General features: G+C 42.9%; 1 protein-coding gene across 5 annotated transcripts in view; it reads right to left on the bottom strand.

The window, feature by feature from the left end:
* The window catches only part of Spt20, a 256861-nt gene that overhangs the window by 67581 nt on the left and 175935 nt on the right, over nt 1-13345 (bottom strand). For 3 of the 5 annotated variants that reach the window (XM_067107975.1, XM_067107974.1, XM_067107978.1), the window contains exon 15: nt 12382-12462. The exons of the other annotated variants lie outside the window; for them this stretch is intronic. In XM_067107975.1, coding sequence (XP_066964076.1) covers nt 12382-12462 — 81 coding nt within the window. The remainder of the gene's footprint in view (nt 1-12381; nt 12463-13345) is intronic. 5 annotated transcript variants of the gene reach the window in all.

The raw sequence follows: 13345 nt of genomic DNA, 5'->3' as shown, positions 1-13345 counted from the left end.
TCATTAGAGGGTGTAATGGGATGTTGAAGTACATATCCTGATGGTCCAGGGAATTTATCACCCAACTGTTTAGTAAGTCCAGGTCAAAATCAGTCTCCAACCTCCTGTCACCTTCAGCTCCACAAAAAGACAACAGTAGAAACAGGGTACTTAATCCTGTACTTAAATTGCACTACACCTCCTTGACTGCTTGTTTGAGGATCAATTTTATAATTCAAAGTTCACCCTTATTATTCAAAGCCTAGAACCTCTCAAATCCATGATAGATATAACCCAAAATCTACTGGCTGCAATGAGTGAAGGCTTGTCTCTATATGGTCAGTGAGGAGTACTGTTCGAACTTCTTCCTAACCCTCTTACCAGGGAACTTTGCTACAGAATGTCCCCTTCCCTGGGCTGAAAGAGCAACTGCTATCCCATTACTGAAGTCATCCTGTTGGGGGGGGGGTTCCTCTAGGTTACCTCTTCTACCTGGAGCATGAAAGAGGAGACTGTTCTGTTCACTGGGCCTGTTTACTAGTTGCAGCTGGCTGTCATGAAGACAATGACATACTGCCAATGTAAAAGACAGCTGCCCTAATCATTATCAAGTCAACTTTCCCAAGAGTTCTTTTACAATGCCCTCTGGAAACAACAATGGATTGAGAGTATTCAAGACCTCAAGACCCTTATATCTGAGGAAGACAAGATATCACAGAGGTATCCCTTTTCTTCAAAAGAGCATTTGCTATCACGTAGACAACCACATAATGCAAGATGGAAACACATTTGGGTAAAATCACAATCTCCTCAGCTTTAAGACTTCTTCTGATGACACTGTCCCCTCTGAAACCAGCAAAGAACTGCCCTAGATCTCATAGAAGCAGTGTTGCTATTGGTCCAGCAGCAACAAAAGGTGCAGGATAGCCATGGGTGACTTGTACTCTTTCCTGCTTCCTCATACTTCCTTCCAAAGCCTTACAACAGCAACATGTCTGAGATAGCAGTGGCCATGGGGCAGCATCTATAGCTGAGGCTTACTTTCTTGGGTTTCAGAGATTTTTCTAGCAGGGAAATCTCACAAAGCCAACTGAGTACCTCCAAAAACAAAGCCTGTAGTGTTAATTCTTGGTCCCACAAGCATATGGTCCTTTGAGGAGTCAAAATGTTCTCTTCGTAGGGGCTGAGTCAGTCTTCCATGTGGTTAGCTCCCTGGAAAAAGTAATATTTTGAGTAGAGGGAAGAAAGCAGATTGACTTCCTGTATGGGATAGCAAGAGCCACAGCAATCTCCAGTGACTTAGACTGTTGGCTAGTTCCTCTTAGATATAGACACAGACTTTGGTTAGGAGACATCATTTGGAGGAAAATGATGATGAAAGTATAGAACACTTAATGGTCGAAAAAGGAGACCAAAACTTCTGAAGAGGGCTGGTCAATAGCTCCACCTTAGGCGGTGATCAGTGGCAAATGCAAAGACTCAACAGCTGAGTCACCCTCTCTAATTAATTTCCAGAGTGAATCACTGCTGTTTGGTCTGCAGGTTTGGGGAAGGCAACAGACTCTTGTCATCGTATCTCAAGAGTCATCATACCTAAAGAATGTGAAGAGTCCCTACGGGAAGAGTGACCTTTAAAATGCTGCAAAGTACTGTTTTGAGTACAATGGTCACAGGCAGGAAATTTGCCACAATCATGGTCATGGTCACAGCTGATAGGAATGATGACAATCATGGTTCTTGCATCTATAGGTATCATGGTTACAATTCTTCCTGCTTGCTGGAGGAACCTCATATGAAGAACAAGAGAAATGTCAGTCCTTTAGGATCAGGACCCCTTGTGGTGAGGATGGATATCAGCCTGGACTGTGATGGTGTTGAAAAGTCATGAAAGGGTGAACACTAATGCTTAGGGCCAGAAAGTGGACATCAAGCTTTAGCCGCAGCATGGCTGAAGCCACAGGTATGCCGAAACCTGAAATAAAGGTCACATAGGAGCAAATTCTAATGCTGATACATCTGGTACTGCTGAAGAACTGGTCACTGAAGAGTGAGTAATCACTGCAAGAGGCAGATGACAGAGTTCAACACATCAACTGCCTTAGCTGCGTCTACAAAGTTCTTTATGGATGACACGTTTTCTTCAGTCTAGCTTTGCATGAAGCATAACTAGATGCTGTTACATATACTGGGTAGGCTACTGGGAGAGTGAAAGTTGAACAAGTAGGAGAGTCAATGGACAGTGCAAAGGTTAAAGTGAGCATGGCTGATAGCAGGCAAGAAAGTAGCCTACAAGGCCTTGACAACTAAGCTGGGGCACATAGTAAAGTACACAGAAAAAAGCACATACACTAACACAATAAAAACAATAATCACATATTTAATGGATAAAAGTCAAATCACCTGGCATCACTGTACAACTTATGAACCTAGCATACCCAAATGCTCTGTTCTCTACTCATTTTAGTGTTGCAATTTACCTGTACAATCATATTGTGTGTTAATGCATTCAGGTCAAAGGAATTTGTACACAGCCAAAAGAATGCAAATGTGGAAGTTGATACATGGAAAATTGAATATGATATTATAGGGTCCCACATGGACCTACACAATCGTCCATCTTACCTGGCCATCTGAACTCATACCCTACGGGCATCTGCTCCTCACAACAAGCATCTCCTGACATACGTACCAAGCACATGCATATAACACATCCTTTTTATGTAATCCTGTCATTCATAATAATGTCATGTCAAATGCATCATTCCTAATAAAGACAATACAATGTCAGTTTTCCAGGTATATTTATCAGAACTCTGTTCACAACTTGCATATAGAATTATGTACCATTCTCCATTCTCAAACAAACACAGCTGACTGTGTACTAATCTCTATTTTGTTTGCCTCGCATCAGGCACTACATTTCTGCTCGCAAGAGCCTTGACCTTTCTGCTGCTGTTTTGAATAAATCAGTAAGTTTGTAGATGCTGCCTCTTATTCACATCTTCGCTACACTGGTGACCACGGAGATGACCAGCCCAGCCAGCCCCAACGATGCCAGACTCTCCAGTGACAGCGTCGCTGCCGCCTCCATATGTCAGGCCCCCCTTTGCGCCCCACAACCCAAAAGCTTGGTTCTTAAGGACGGAGATAATCTTCTGGTCGAGGAAAATCACCTCCTCAGCACACAAAGCAGACGCTGTCCTTGAATTCCTGCCAGACGGCATCTTCAAGCAAGTCGCAGAATGGCTCGCAGGACTTTTAAAACCCTGTTATCTACGAATCACTTAAGGACCAGCTGAAGTCATCCTTCAGCATGCCACCTGCCCTAAGAACCAAGAAGTTCCTGGGCAAAATGGGGGCAGCCATAGGAGATGAGTGGCCATCGCATGTCTACAAGCAATTGCAGCGGCTGGTAACACTACCAGCCGTGAACGGCCAACCCAAGTCAACCCTGGACCTTGTGAGAGAAGTCCTCCTCACAAAACTTTCCTGCCAAACAGTGACGGCCATGCCCAATGTCTCCATCATGCCCATCGAAGAATTCCTAAGTTTGGTTGATGCACTACACATGGCACACAAAACAGTGGCGCCCACCCAGCCACCTATAGCAGCAGCAGCACGACAGTCCCAGCAGTCAACCGACATGGACTCTGATATTGACCCAGAGGAACCAGCCACCCGCTTCCAAAAGCGGAGCTTCCCCAAACAATTCAACAATGGAAAGACCAGGAAGACAAAAAATGAACCAACCGAAGGAATATGCTTCTTCCACTGGAAGTTTGGAAGAAAGGCCTGCAAAGGCGAAAAAGGCTGCCTGTTCCCAAAAAAACATGTTAGAGTCGCACCTGTAACCCAAATAACTAAACGTCAGCAGTGAACAGACTGGTTGCCTCGTAAGAGAAGCTGCGGCTGCTTTCTGCTGCCTTTCTTCCAGTTATGAACGCAAGGGCTCAACATGCTTCTTCATAAGGGATGACAGGTTGAACACAGACTTCCTCGTTGACACTGGGCCATGCAAATCATTCATGCCAGCCAGCCCGCACGAATGACTCAACCCAGTCCCACCCACCAATGTCCACGTATCCACTGCTAGCAGAGCACCACTCAAGATACACGGGAGGGGGACCATGAAACTGTAACTCAACGGGAAAGGCTACAGCTGGACATTCATCACGGCAGATGTAACATTAATGCTTTTAAGAGCAGACTTCCTAAAAGAACACAACCTGCTGGTGGACGTAGCATCAAAACAGTTGATCCCAAAAACTGGCCCTACATTATCACCACAACAACTAATATAGCAAACCACCGTCGTATCGTCACAACAACAGCATTTACAACAAACCGTACCCGTCGCATCAGCCACCCCACCACCAAAAATACGCTGCCTCCTACAGGAGTTCCCAGAGGTTTTCAAAGATGACCTGCAGTATGACTTTACCAAACCAGCAAAGCACAACATCCAGCACCACATAGAAATGGAGGGTCGCCCAGTCCACGCCCGCTTCAGACGTTTGGCCCCAGAAAAACTTGCCTATGCCAAACAAGTATCAGGGAAATGGAGGAGGCAGGAATATGCCAGAAAGCCCCAGCCCATGGGCATCCCCCCTCCACATGGTACCAAAACCTGACAGAACATGGTGGCTGTGCGGAGACTATCAGCAGCTAAACGTTAAAACGAAGCTCGACAGATACTCGTTGCCGAACATAGCAGACATCACCAATCACTTCCCAAAGGGATGGCACCAAACCCTTCACCAAAATAGATCTGCTGAAGAGATACTTTCAAGTTCCAGTAGCAAAGGAAGACATAGAGAAGACAGTGATTATCGCCCCCTTTGGCACCTACATGTTCAATTACAGCTGCTTCGGCCTTCGGTACGTGGGAGCAACCTTCCAAAGACTAATGGATGAGTTCCTGGGTGATCTTCCCTTCTGCGTTGTCTGCGCTGAAGACATCCTCGTATTTAGCCCCAACCGCAAGCAACATCTAAAAGATGTCAAAAGGGTGCTACAAATACTCAAAGAAAACAGACTTGTGGTAAGGGAAGACTGGGAAACAACAAGGGTGGAATTCCTGGGAAAAGCAATCACCGACTTCCTGACATCAATCACAATCAAAACAGTACAAGAATTTTCAGGACTAATTAACTATTATCAACGATTTTTACCCAATACTGCTAAAATCAAGAGTCCAATATATAAATGTTTAAAAGGAAAACCCAAAAAATTGTTGGTCAAATATTGAAGATAATGCATTTTTATTAGCAAAGCAGGCACTAACCTCTGGAGCCACATTAATCTTTCCTCTACCCGATAGGTCCCTCACTTTGACGAATGATGTGAGTAACACCGCGATGGGTGTGGTACTGGAGCAAGACATAGATGATGGGTGTTGACCACTGCCATTTTTCAGAAAAGAGTTGACAACAGAATAAAAGTAGTCCACATTTGATAGAGTTGCTGGCAGTCCACAAAGCCATCCTCCACTTCCTCCACATGCTCGAAGGATGGCAGTTCATCATACAAATGGACCACCAACCCTTGGTGCATGCCTTCAAAAAAAACACAGACGCATGGTCAGTACGACAGCAGTGTCACCTGTCCGCAATAGCTGAACACTCCCACACCATCAAGTACCTGATGGGGTCTCCAAACACTGTGGCTGATGTACTATCAAGAAACTGTGCCTACACTGTCCAGATCGGGATAGCTCATCCGAAATAAAAGGCACAAAAAAATGACATGGACCTACAGCGACTGCGGCAGGACAACCCTGCCCTCACATGAAGTGACCTTTCTATCAACAATGGAGAGACAACCATCACCTGCGAAACAAGTACTGGACGTCCTCGCCCCTACCTGTCAACTGGTCTCAGAAGGAAGGCTTTCAACCTCACCCACAACCTGTCCCACCCATCATGCCGTGCAACCGCCTAAATTGTAGTGGAATGGTACATCTGGTGGGGAATGAAAGCCGACATCAAAAAGTGGACGAGAGAATGCCTTCCGTGTCAGATGTCAAAAATAACGAGGCACCTAGAGCGTGGTCTAGGAGAGTTCCAGAAAACAAACTGCTGTCAGGCCCACATCCACATCAACATAGTGGGCCCTCTGCCCCCCTCCAAGGGATACAGATACCTGTTCACCATCACTGACAGAAATACCAGGTGGCCAGAAGCAATACTGATGCATCAACAGATGGCAGAGAGTTGTGTGAAAGCTCTCATTAGATGGGTCAGCAGACATGGAGTCCTGCATATTATCACAAGTGACACAGGGGCCAACTTCATGTCCAGTTTATGGAACGCCCTTACGGACAGTTTGGGGACAAAGATAGTACACACAATGGCCTACAACCCAGAAGCCAATGGCATTGTCGAAAGGCTACACCGATTGTTGAAAACATCACTCACCTCCAGATGTCAAGGCGGGAGTTGGAGAAAGGAGTTACCTTGGGTCCTACTAGGCCTGAGAACGTCACCACATGCGGCACTCGCCGGATCTCCAGCATTAACATTGCTGGCAGACATCTTTCAACATCCAACCAGCCCGACATTCCCCACCAGACATCCGTAAAGCATTACAGCGGATAATGCCGGCCAAGACGACTTTTGACGGCCAGAAAATTGTATGTCCCAAATGAACTGCAGAGCGTAAAAAACGTATTCATACGAGTGGACGCACACAAAGTCCCCCCCTCCTCTCCCCAGCCTACTCGGGACCATACCAGATCATCCAAAGGAGAGACAAGGCCTACCTGATGACACTTGATGGCAGAACTGTCTGGGTCTCCATCGATTGCCTCAAACCAGCACATCTCTCAGACACTGACCTAAAGCCGTAAGCCTCTCTAAGGTGAGAGTCCTGTAGGGTCCCACATGGACCTATACAATCATCCATCTTACCTGGCCATCTGAACTCGTACCCTACGGGCATCTGCGCCTCACAACAAGCATCTCCTGACATATGTGCCAAGCACACACACATAAGAAACAAAGCCGACACCATACATCCTTTTTATTTAATCTTGTCGTTCAAAATAATGTCATGTCAAATGTATCATTCCTACCAGATGCATACAATGTCAGCTTTCCAGATATATTTCTCAGAACTCTGTTCGCAACTTGTATATCGAATTATGTACCATTCTCCATTCTCAAACAAACACAGTTGACTGTGTATTAATCTCTATTTTGTTCACCTCATGTCAGGCACTACATTTCTGCTTGCAAGAGCCCTTGACCTTTCTGCTGTTGTTTTGAATAAATCAGTAAGTTTGTAGATGCTACCTCTTACTCACGCCTTTGCTACAGGCCCATCATACGTTTCAACTGACGTCTGAAAATGCTGGGCTGTGCAAGGAACCTTTTCAGGTTCTTCCTTATTCTGTTTTGAGTACTGATGGGAAGTGACAGCTGGCCGTGAAGAGTACCCCAACAAGTCCCAGCTACTGAAAGTGTCTGCTTGGTGTAAGGTGGGATTTGTTCCAATTTATTAGAAAACCTTTCAACTGGAGTCTGTCAAATACCACTCTTAGGTTTCATAAGCACTTTCCTGGTGGGCCCCAAGATTAACCAATCATCTAGGTAGGCTCCCAGTTGAATTCCTCCTTTTCTGAGTTCTCGAACAACTACTGCTGCTAATTTTGTAAAAACTCTTGGGAAATGCTTAGCCCAAAGGGCATAACTTCGAATCTGCACATTTCCTTCCCTATCTGGAACTCTAGGAAGGGACAGAAGGGAATGGCAATAGTGACATGCCAGTATGTGTCTTTCAGATCTACAGAAACGGTCTAGGTCCCTTGTGGAATGACTGAACATACTTGGGCAACAGTAGTCATCCGAAACTTGTGGAAAACAATGCGTTTGTTCAATTCTGATAGGTCAAGGATCACCCTCTGTTCGGAAGAATCCTTCTTGGGGACACTGAAGAGACATGCTTGGTGGCGAATAAACATATGTTTCTCTATGGCTCCCTTCAAAAGGGCCTTCTGCATGTAATCTTCCAAAGAGGGGTTGGGTTTTTGGAAAACCTCTTTAAAGGAGGGGGAGGATGAGACCACTTCCACCCTACCCTGTTGAAAATAATACTGTGTCCCCAAGGGGAAGACTTCCATTGCATGTCATGCTGTACAAGATGACCACCAACCATACAATTCCTATTGGGCTCCACCTCTTCCTTTGCCTTTGGTAGGCATTCCAGGAGTTGCTTTTCCTTTTCTCCGGTAAGAGCATCTTTGAACGCTTCAAAAGGGATGCTTTTCCTACTGCTGTCCCTTATGTTGTTGAGTGAATCCTTTAGGGGTGACTGGAGGCTTACATGACTCTGAGTCATAGCGAACCTTCTTTGGTTTAGGAAAAGGAAACTCTTGAATCCTTTGCTTCCTCCGTTCCCCTTTTCCAAGGAGAGCGTATATTGTACAATTCTGTTGTCGGGCTTGTTCACCGAGTTCAGCCACAACAGACTCCTCAAAAAGGTCCTTAAAGAATGGGGTAGAGTGTAATAAGGAGGTTACAGTGGGAAGTGACATATTGGAGCCCGCCAATGTTTCCATCTGAGCCTTTATGCGACACTCTAGAAAATCACAGTGTGCTCCACATGGGTCTGCATAAGTAATTTGGCCACAACAGCAAAAATTGTTTTGGAAGATTCTGGAAGCCTTCTAATGGCAAGTTTTAGCAAAGTAGTAGAGGTTATGATACTGAGGAGGTGGATCCTGGCATGAAAGTCAACCAAGGCTGTCCTCTCAGAGGTTTTTCTCATATGGGTCCCAAACTGCTGAAGAGCCACATCCAGAGGGAGCTTTTTCTTCCAAATGGAGGGGCAAGTGTTGCCCATTCCTTAGCAGAATTATCATACACCAGGATGATAGAGGCAAATGGCTTTAATTCTGCCACTGGCTCTTGTTTCCCAGTTACCACAATATTCTGAAAATCTGCCTTCACGTGATTAATTATTTTAAAGGTGAAGGGACAGAAGGCTGGGACTACCCGGTGAGCATATGGGGTCTTATCTAAAAGAGATGTAGAACACCATTTTCCATTAACCTGGTAGTAAAGGGTTTCTTCTATGACTTTCGATGCTATATTCATGGGTAGGATAACCGTCTCCTTCAGCGGTTTCTCAATGCCTACTGAAGGAGGGACCAGGCGTCATTCTGTATTAGGAAACACTACTCTGTCTCAAAATTCTACATGTTCAACTTCAATCATACTTTTCCTTTCACTAATAAGGTATTTACCATCAGGAGAAAAGATACACATGAGGGAGTCACATTGAGGATTATCAGTATCATCAGGGGTGGTAACTGGAGACCCTACTATCTTTTGATTTGAAGTTTTGTAGCCTGAACTGGCCATATTATTGCTATCAGTTTGAGCTCTGACGCCAAACTCTGCCCGAGCAGACTGTGCAGCCACTTTATTCTTTCGGTTAAAGGACTGACCTCATTTCCTCTTTGGAATCATGGATAATATCTCTGATATACTGACATTCAGTAGCAAGGACATCTTTGACACTGTTCATAATTTCCTTGTGGAAGTCAGCAAATGCAGCAAATGTTACTTCCCTATTAGGGGAGCTTGCACAAATTGATTGTGCCCCAGCAGCCATACTGTGACTGCTAGGCAACCAAAGAACAGAAGTCCTGGATGAATTACTATACCCCTCAGAAGATACAGACACTTCAGACAGGGTTAGGTTGATCCTATTAGGATCCCCTTCAGTATCTGATAGCTGCATGGGAGATAGATTTCCTTTTGAGTATCTCTCTCATGTACAGCTGAAGGATGTCTCTGGTCTTTCTGGGTTCAGCAGGGCAGTTTCAGTGGCAATATCCACTTCATGTCCGATAAAAGGGACATTTCCCCCGTAAAGACTCCTCTTCTCCATCAGCAGAGTTGACCTGGGAGGTACTAGGAACTGATGCTTTCGGGTTTTGGCCGAAACATAGGTTCTGCTCAGAAATGGGGGGAAATATACTCTGCCAGAGTTTTGCCAGAGAGATGTAGTCTCCTCCTTCCGTACCCTTACTGAAACCTTTATTCCTACAAGGGCTATGTTCATGGTAGGTGGTGGTATGGGCCATACCCACTGGCAAAAAGTGAACCAAGCAATTCACTGTGACACACTTAATCTGTGGGTCTTGCATAATAGCAGCTCTGTAGTGATATAAGGAAAAAGTTTTTATTAGAAACTACTTGGTATTAACCATTTATAATCACTGAATAGATAGTTCACTCAGAAAACTACAGGCTAACTTGGTCACTGTGTAGCTGTAGTATAATGTTATGACAATGGTTATCCATAAGGCAGCAGTATTAACGTGTTCATAATTACTACCATAAATTTTGTCTTAAATTTATTCCCACAAAATGTTAGACATGCTAATTATTTGTACTATCTTAAGCACAACTAACATAAACTAGGTTAACTTTGGCACAAGTATGTACCTATATTGCTGTACTGTATACTGTTAACCCTGATACTAATGGGTTTTTTCTTCCAAGACAGTAGTTATGCACTAAAGTATATAATCACTACATAAATTTTGCCTTAAAAGTAAATTCTTGAATGTTACACCACTCAAGCTAACTGTATAGTGCTGTAAATCTAATTTGTCTACCAAGCCTAGACTACTCACAAGTCACAGGTAAAGCTATAGGCTACATAAGAAAGTACTGTACTTAAATGAAAAAATTTTGTCAAAGGAAAATTTTTAATATGCTAGGTACATATAAATTAAGTACAATTCAAATGCCCGTTATATGAAAATGTAAAAGTTTAATAATCACGTACGCAAACAGACATTATAAACGTTTTCCTAGTAACACCGCTATCGGCTGAGCAATACCTGCTAAAAGTAGGTCCGTGAAGGAAAACATCATATAATCTGATACACATCCCCTCATGGGGAACAATCACAAAAACTATTCAGTTCGGTAATTAAATGTTTTTCTAGCGACAGCATTATCGGTAGAGCAATACCTGCTAAAAGTAGGTCCGTGAAGGAAAACATCGTATCATCTGATACAAGTTCCGTGATATTAATGATAATTGGGGAACATTATCATAAAAACTCTTCAGTTTGGTAATTAACTACTAAAATTAACCAATTAGTTTACTTAACACCATGGTTTGGAAGTTGAGCACTGTCAAAAGCTGGTTACAGCTGTAAGTGATTCCACTATCAGCATAGCATATATGAACGGTTAGACTAATACTAATCAAAACAAAATTCAAGTAGCCTAGCATATCTACTCAGTAGAAAAAGTGCCTCATTGGATGGGTGGGTATAGTTCTCAGCTAGCACGCTTCTGGCCCAGCATTCGGTCCCCCGACCAGCCAATGAAGAATTAGAGGAATTTATTTCTGGTGATAGAAATTCATTTCTCGTCATAATGTGGTTCGGATTCCACAATAAGCTGTAGGTCCTGTTGCTAGGTAACCAATTGGTTCTTAGCCACGTAAAATAAGTTTAATCCTTCTGGCAAGCCCTAGGAGAGCTGTTAATCAGCTCAGTGGTCTGGTTAAACTAAGGTATACTTAACTTAACTTTAGCCCAAGATAATTATTAACATAAAGGATCATTTACCACTGATCTGCAAGAACAACACTGTATTAAAATTATTACTTCAATATAATTAAACACTGTTTATCGGATAAGAATGCACTGTAACACTCAAACAAACCTAATTCTCGCCTTGTGGAAGACATGACGTCGCTCTCGGCATTGGCTTCTGACTTTCAGCTGAAAAATTTTTAAAAACAGAACTTTTCATTAGGACTCAACACTATGCACTTAACTTTCTTCTGAGTTTGGCACTTCCATGACGACCAAATACTGATCTAGGAGTTTGTAGCCAGACTAAAGAAATGATATGTCTTACCATCAAGCAGACCTAGAGAATATGGGTAAATAGTCTCGTGCAGAGTGAGTGGTTGCCACAATATTGGATGACATGCAATGTGCAGTTGCCACATCTGCAGGTTAAGACAAGGACGAATCTAGGCAGTCGCTGCAGACAAGAGACACAGCCCTCGTCTTGAGTCCTGCACTCTGTGTCAACATGCACTATACTAGCTGAGACCAATTGATTTCTTTGAAATTGGTTGGTCTACCTTATGAAGCCATATAGGGACCATGAGAGTACAGTACTGTACTGTAATTCCTTTGAAGATGAGCAGTGGCTATGCTATAAAAATTGAGTTTACCTGATCTGCAAGACAAAATACAGACACCTTTTCATATACACAGTTTATGGTCTGCAGCATGCCCTTCCTATACAGTACAGTACATGAATATTGCAAGCCTACCTAACAAACTCCTCAATAATGTGCAGGATGATCAAGCCTCAATAGTCACATTTTGTTTCAAAATAACAGTGAAAAATAACGCACCTGAGGTTTTGTTACAGAATTTGTCTGTGTATGTGCTGGTACTGTTCCCTTCAATAGTGCTGTTAGAGAAGGAGATGAAATCTGGCATAATGAAAAAGAAATTTCCATTATTAATAATTAATAATATTACCTACAATATGAAAAAGAAATTTCCATTATTATTAATTAGTACTGCCTAAAATAATCTCTTATAAACATACAATACATTGTTTATAAGAAGTAAAATACAGTTTCAATGAAAGTTATAAAAAATCAGAGGAAAATAACACTTTTTAAAGACGAAATTAACTTATTTTCCCTTGCAAACCCACTAATTTATGATAACCTTATTTTTGTGGCCCTCACTCGCACAAAAAGGATCATCTTCACCTCAAAGGTTGCATCCCGGAAGCTTAGTGCCTCTGGTGGAAATTAAACCATTCCATGTGTTATCTGGATTTACTACAATACGAGAAGCAGTAGGTACTTCTTGTATAATAACAAATTTTTAAAGTACTGTAATTTGTATTTTTCCTAACATACAAACCTGAAGTTCTTTACACAGGATTAAGCTTGCGAAGGTGAGCTGGAGCATGGAAGGCTTTATGCCCACAGTTTGTTTATGATTTCAAGAGCTGTTTAAGAGTCCTTTAGAGTAGCTGATGAATGAGGATTTAATGGAACTGGAAGAAATTCAAATAGGAACATGAAGAAGAAGTTCTTCCTTTAAAGAAGTTTGAAACAAAGTTGATGGCCGAGGGGTTTTCTCTTATACAAAAAGCTTTGACTATTTTTGAGAATCAGGATCCAAATGTTGAGGAACTCTCAAAAGTAGCAACAGCCACCAACAATGCTATCCAGTGTTATCGTATCATATACAATGAAAAGAAAAAAATAATGCAAACTTCCTTGGATAAATTCTTCAAACTTGTGCCTTCAACTTCAACAGCCTCCCAAATTGAAGACGAAAGTGATGCCAAAGAAA

The sequence above is a fragment of the Macrobrachium rosenbergii genome, chromosome 8 (assembly GCF_040412425.1).
Source record: "Macrobrachium rosenbergii isolate ZJJX-2024 chromosome 8, ASM4041242v1, whole genome shotgun sequence".
In the NCBI taxonomy this organism is placed as follows: domain Eukaryota; kingdom Metazoa; phylum Arthropoda; class Malacostraca; order Decapoda; family Palaemonidae; genus Macrobrachium; species Macrobrachium rosenbergii.
This window is presented reverse-complemented; position numbering and strand designations above follow the sequence as displayed.